Source organism: Neophocaena asiaeorientalis, unplaced genomic scaffold (assembly GCF_003031525.2).
Source record: "Neophocaena asiaeorientalis asiaeorientalis breed wild unplaced genomic scaffold, Neophocaena_asiaeorientalis_V1.1 scaffold418, whole genome shotgun sequence".
NCBI classification, from domain to species: Eukaryota; Metazoa; Chordata; class Mammalia; order Artiodactyla; family Phocoenidae; genus Neophocaena; species Neophocaena asiaeorientalis.
The window spans coordinates 2112763-2116784 of NW_020175731.1; the positions used below are offsets into that span (position 1 = coordinate 2112763).

A 4022-nucleotide genomic window follows, 5' to 3' on the forward strand; every position below is an offset into this window, starting at 1 on the left:
CTTTGAGCTAGGTATTATTGGTGTCCCATTTTAAAGATGGGGAAACTGAGAAACAAAGAAGTTGCCCAAGATCACACAGTTTGAAAACGGTAGAGCCAGGATTTGAACTCAGCTGGTTCTGATTCTGGAGCCTACGCTCTTAACCACCGTTTTTACTGTTTCTCTAGCCACTTAGCTCAGAGAGAAACACAGCTTCTGTTTCGATTTTTGAGGAAATTTTAGTTTTTATTTTAAGTATATATTCCACATTCAAATAGCCTGGGCTCTCCCAAGAAGTTTGGTGGCTGGAGGTCAGTTGAATGTTGTAAATTGTGTTTATTACCCACAGACTAGAAACTTCAGGAAGATGAGACTAGGCCTGTCTCGCTACAGTGCATTCTCAGCCCCAGATGCCTGGTATGTAGTGAGAAAAAAAGAAATATTGTTGAATGACTAAATTTGTTTCTTACTAGTTTTATGACTATTGAATACTACTCTTGTTTGATCACAGATACTTGTAACCTGGGAAAAATTAAAGGAAAAACTCCTGCTCCAAATAATAAGCTTTCTCCTTAAATAAGCAAGTGGACAGAGAACATAAAAGTGGCATTTTGGGTTCCAGCTATTCAGAGGGTTGTTATAATCTCCCATTTTGCTTTTTATATGTAAATACAGACAGTATAAGCTCTATGTATTAGTTAGGGTAGTACTTGCTGCTGTAACAAAGAAACTCTCTAATTTCAGGGGCTTAACAATAGAAGTTTATTTCTTACTCATGCACCAGTCTAATATCCTGGTCAGAGGGTGACTTTATTTTTCAAGGTGATGCAGGGACACAGGCTTCTTTTATTTGCTGACTCCATCATCTTCTGGGGCCTTGGAGTCCTCTGCTTCCAGCTAGGCAAAGTGGGGAAGGTATACCCATTTTTCAACACCCTGGTCTAGAAGTAATGCATATCACTTTTGCTTATATCTCACTAGAGATAACCAGTCATATGGCCACAGTGGGATGCAAAGGAGGCTGAGAAATATATCCCCAGTGGAGCAGCTGTGGAAGAAGCATGAATATTTGGCGGGCATCTAGAAATCCACCACTGTGAAGAATAAGCGTCTGCCTGGGTTGCTTTTTATTGTAGGTCGTCTACCAGACAACATAAGTTAGAAATGCCACAACCTTAGGTAATGTTCCAAAACCTCATCTAGAAAAATGGAAGACTCGTGTCAACCAAAGCATATGCATTCATTGACATGAGCTGGGATGTCAGGCAGCTTGGAACGGGGGTCAGAGCAAAGCCTGATCACAGGTAACTTAACCTCTTTGAGACTCAGTGTTAACAGCCAAGTGGGGGATCATAACAGCCAAGTGGGGATCATAACACCCATCTTGCGGTTTTATGATGATTAGCGGTAATACATATAAAGGTCGTGGCAGACAGTAGATAAACCGTAACTGGTATTACTATGTTTTCTGAACAAAGATTTCTCAAGAGAGCAAACACTCTTTCTTTTAAATTGCTTTGAAAATAGAAAGTGTAGTAAAGAACAAGTAGGGAGCCTTATGTAAATATAAGTTGTAGGACAGTGTGGATGTCATGCTTCCAACTGCTGATGTGACAACATTGGTCCCATATCCAGAATGAAGCCAGAAATCAGTCTAATCAGGCAGTATGATCAACCTGCTTGTAACTGCATGAATTCTAGTAGAAGCCCTAAGAAGACGAAAAATAAGTATAATATTAATAGCCATGACTTATTGAGTGTATACATTATGTCTCTTAATCCTCACACCAACCCCCTGGGACATACTGTTACCCCTGCCAATACCTCCTATGTTATTACCATTGACATTTTGCAGATGAGAGAACCGAGGGGCAGAGGAGGAAAAGAGTTGTCCAAGATGCTCAGTTATGTGTGGTGGAACAGGGATTTGAACCCAGGCAGTCTGACTCCAGAACTCAAGTTCTTAACCAAGGAGCCTGGGATCTTGTTGGAGGAAATGCTTTATCTATGTGAAAACACTTGAGCACAATGCATGAGAACATTGTGCTGAAGTGTGGTTCAAATTATAAATGCTATAGGAATTCAGTCTGGAGAGGAACTCTCTGTGCTTGGGTATGACTGTGTGCCAGGCATTGTACTGTTTCCATCCTTCCCATTTAAGGAGAGGTAGCACAGCATATGTGGAAGAACAACATACACTTTGGAACTGGACAGGTAGTGTTTAAATCCCGGCACTGCTATTTACAGCCTGTGTAATCCCAGGCAAATTACTTAACCTTTCTGATACGGTTTCCTCAACCAAAAACAGGGTTTCCTGTCATAAAATAGGTTCCGTACATGGTAGGTGTTATTCATGCAACAAATACTGATTAAGTCCCAGGCACTTGGGAGCATCTCTATCAGCCAGAATAAGCAACGTTACGCTGCTATAATAAATAACCCCTATATCTCCCTGGTTTAACATGTGTTTAATATTTGCTCACACTACTTTTCCAATGCAGGTTAACTGGGACAGCTCTGCCATCTTTACAGAGGCCCAGGCTGGATGACGGAGGCTCTATCTCTGTACTTCATGGTTGTCACAATAAGATTGCCAAGACTGAACTTGCAGGATTGTCCAGACATGGGCATTTGCCCATTGATCCTTAAAAACTTCTACCTAAAAGCAACGCACATCACTGCTCTCATTCCATTGGCCCATGCAAGTCATACGGCCAAATCTAATTTCAAGAGGATGGGGTAGTAGATTCTTACCATGTCCCTGGGAAGGGAAAGACCCGGAAAATATTTGGTTAACAGTTTTAATTACTGCTACAGACACGATCTGTTTATCTGTAAAACAGACCCACTAATCTATACTTTAAGAAGAAGAAACTGAAGCTCTGAGAGGTTGAGTCATTTGACCAAGGTCACACAGCCTATCCACTGGGAAGCCAGGCTCAACCTGCATGTTACTCACTCTGACTTTTTAATCTACACACACAATGTCTACAGACTTCGTATAAAAGCAGAATAGTTGCAGGATGGGGGCAGAGAGGCCCTGCAAGCGTGGAGGACAGAATAGGAATTGAATAAACATGGCCTTTGTGTTTGTATTAAGCGATAACCAGTGTGCTCCTGGGGAAGGCAAGAAGGGACAGCGGGGTTTATGTCAAGCATCAGTAGAAGAGAAGTTTGGACAGAGAAGAATACCAAGCACAGGAGTGTGGCACAGAGAGGATATGATGACTGCAGTGTTATAGGCCATGACTCTGGCAGCCGGGAGGGGGTTTGCGGGGAGGACATGCTGTTGCTGGAGTCCTCGGTAAGGTGATAAAGGACAGACAGGAGTGAAGGCAGCAGGAATGCAGAAGGGATGAACCTGAGAGCTGCAGAGGAAGGGCGAGCCCAGCTCACTGGTGAAAAAGTAAGAACCACCAAGCAAGCCATCTGCAGAACGCACCAGACATCCTTCATACCTCACTCTTCCCATCCTAGTCTGGTATACTGAACCATTTATAAAAAAAAGTCCTAAGGTTTCTTTTCCCTTTGCCTTCTTCTCTATTTTTCCTTGCTCCTTCTTAGAAGAACGGGGCAGCCTGGCTGCAGACGTAGGCCCTTCCTGCCTGACCCTCGCTTGGGGGTGGGGGTGGGTAGAGTGCCTGGTACCATGTCCAGGATCTGGCCATTTCAGTTAAAGGAAAACTCTAACGGCCCAAGGGGCCGAGAGTCCTGCAAGTCACCTCTGGCTTCAGCAGGCCCCAACCCTGCTCCATTCGAGGCCCCTGGTTTGCCCACCTCCAAAGGCAGCCTTGGCGGGCAGGGTGGGCACCCAGCTCTCCTCCTCCGTCAGCCGTCGCCCTGCTCTCTCTAGATGGTGTCGGAGGGCGGCAGTGCGGCGGCAGGCCCCAGATTCAGCCTCTTAGCCTCCCTCCCTCCCCGACTCCGCCTTTCTTCGGGGAGGGCGCGGCGCCGGGCTCAGCGCGCCCCTCTTGGGGTTTTCGGGGGCGCGCAGCTGCCCGGGGCGAGCAGCCCTTCCGCTGCCGCGGCGGGGGTCTGCGAGG

General features: G+C 45.5%; 1 protein-coding gene across 1 annotated transcript in view; it reads left to right on the top strand.

The window, feature by feature from the left end:
* Positions 1-3262: 3262 nt before the first annotated feature.
* NUAK1 (NUAK family kinase 1) overlaps positions 3263-4022 on the top strand; it is a 66923-nt gene continuing 66163 nt past the window's right edge. The window contains exons 1-2 of the mRNA XM_024732125.1: positions 3263-3283; positions 3833-3982. Coding sequence (XP_024587893.1) covers positions 3263-3283; positions 3833-3982 — 171 coding nt within the window. The remainder of the gene's footprint in view (positions 3284-3832; positions 3983-4022) is intronic.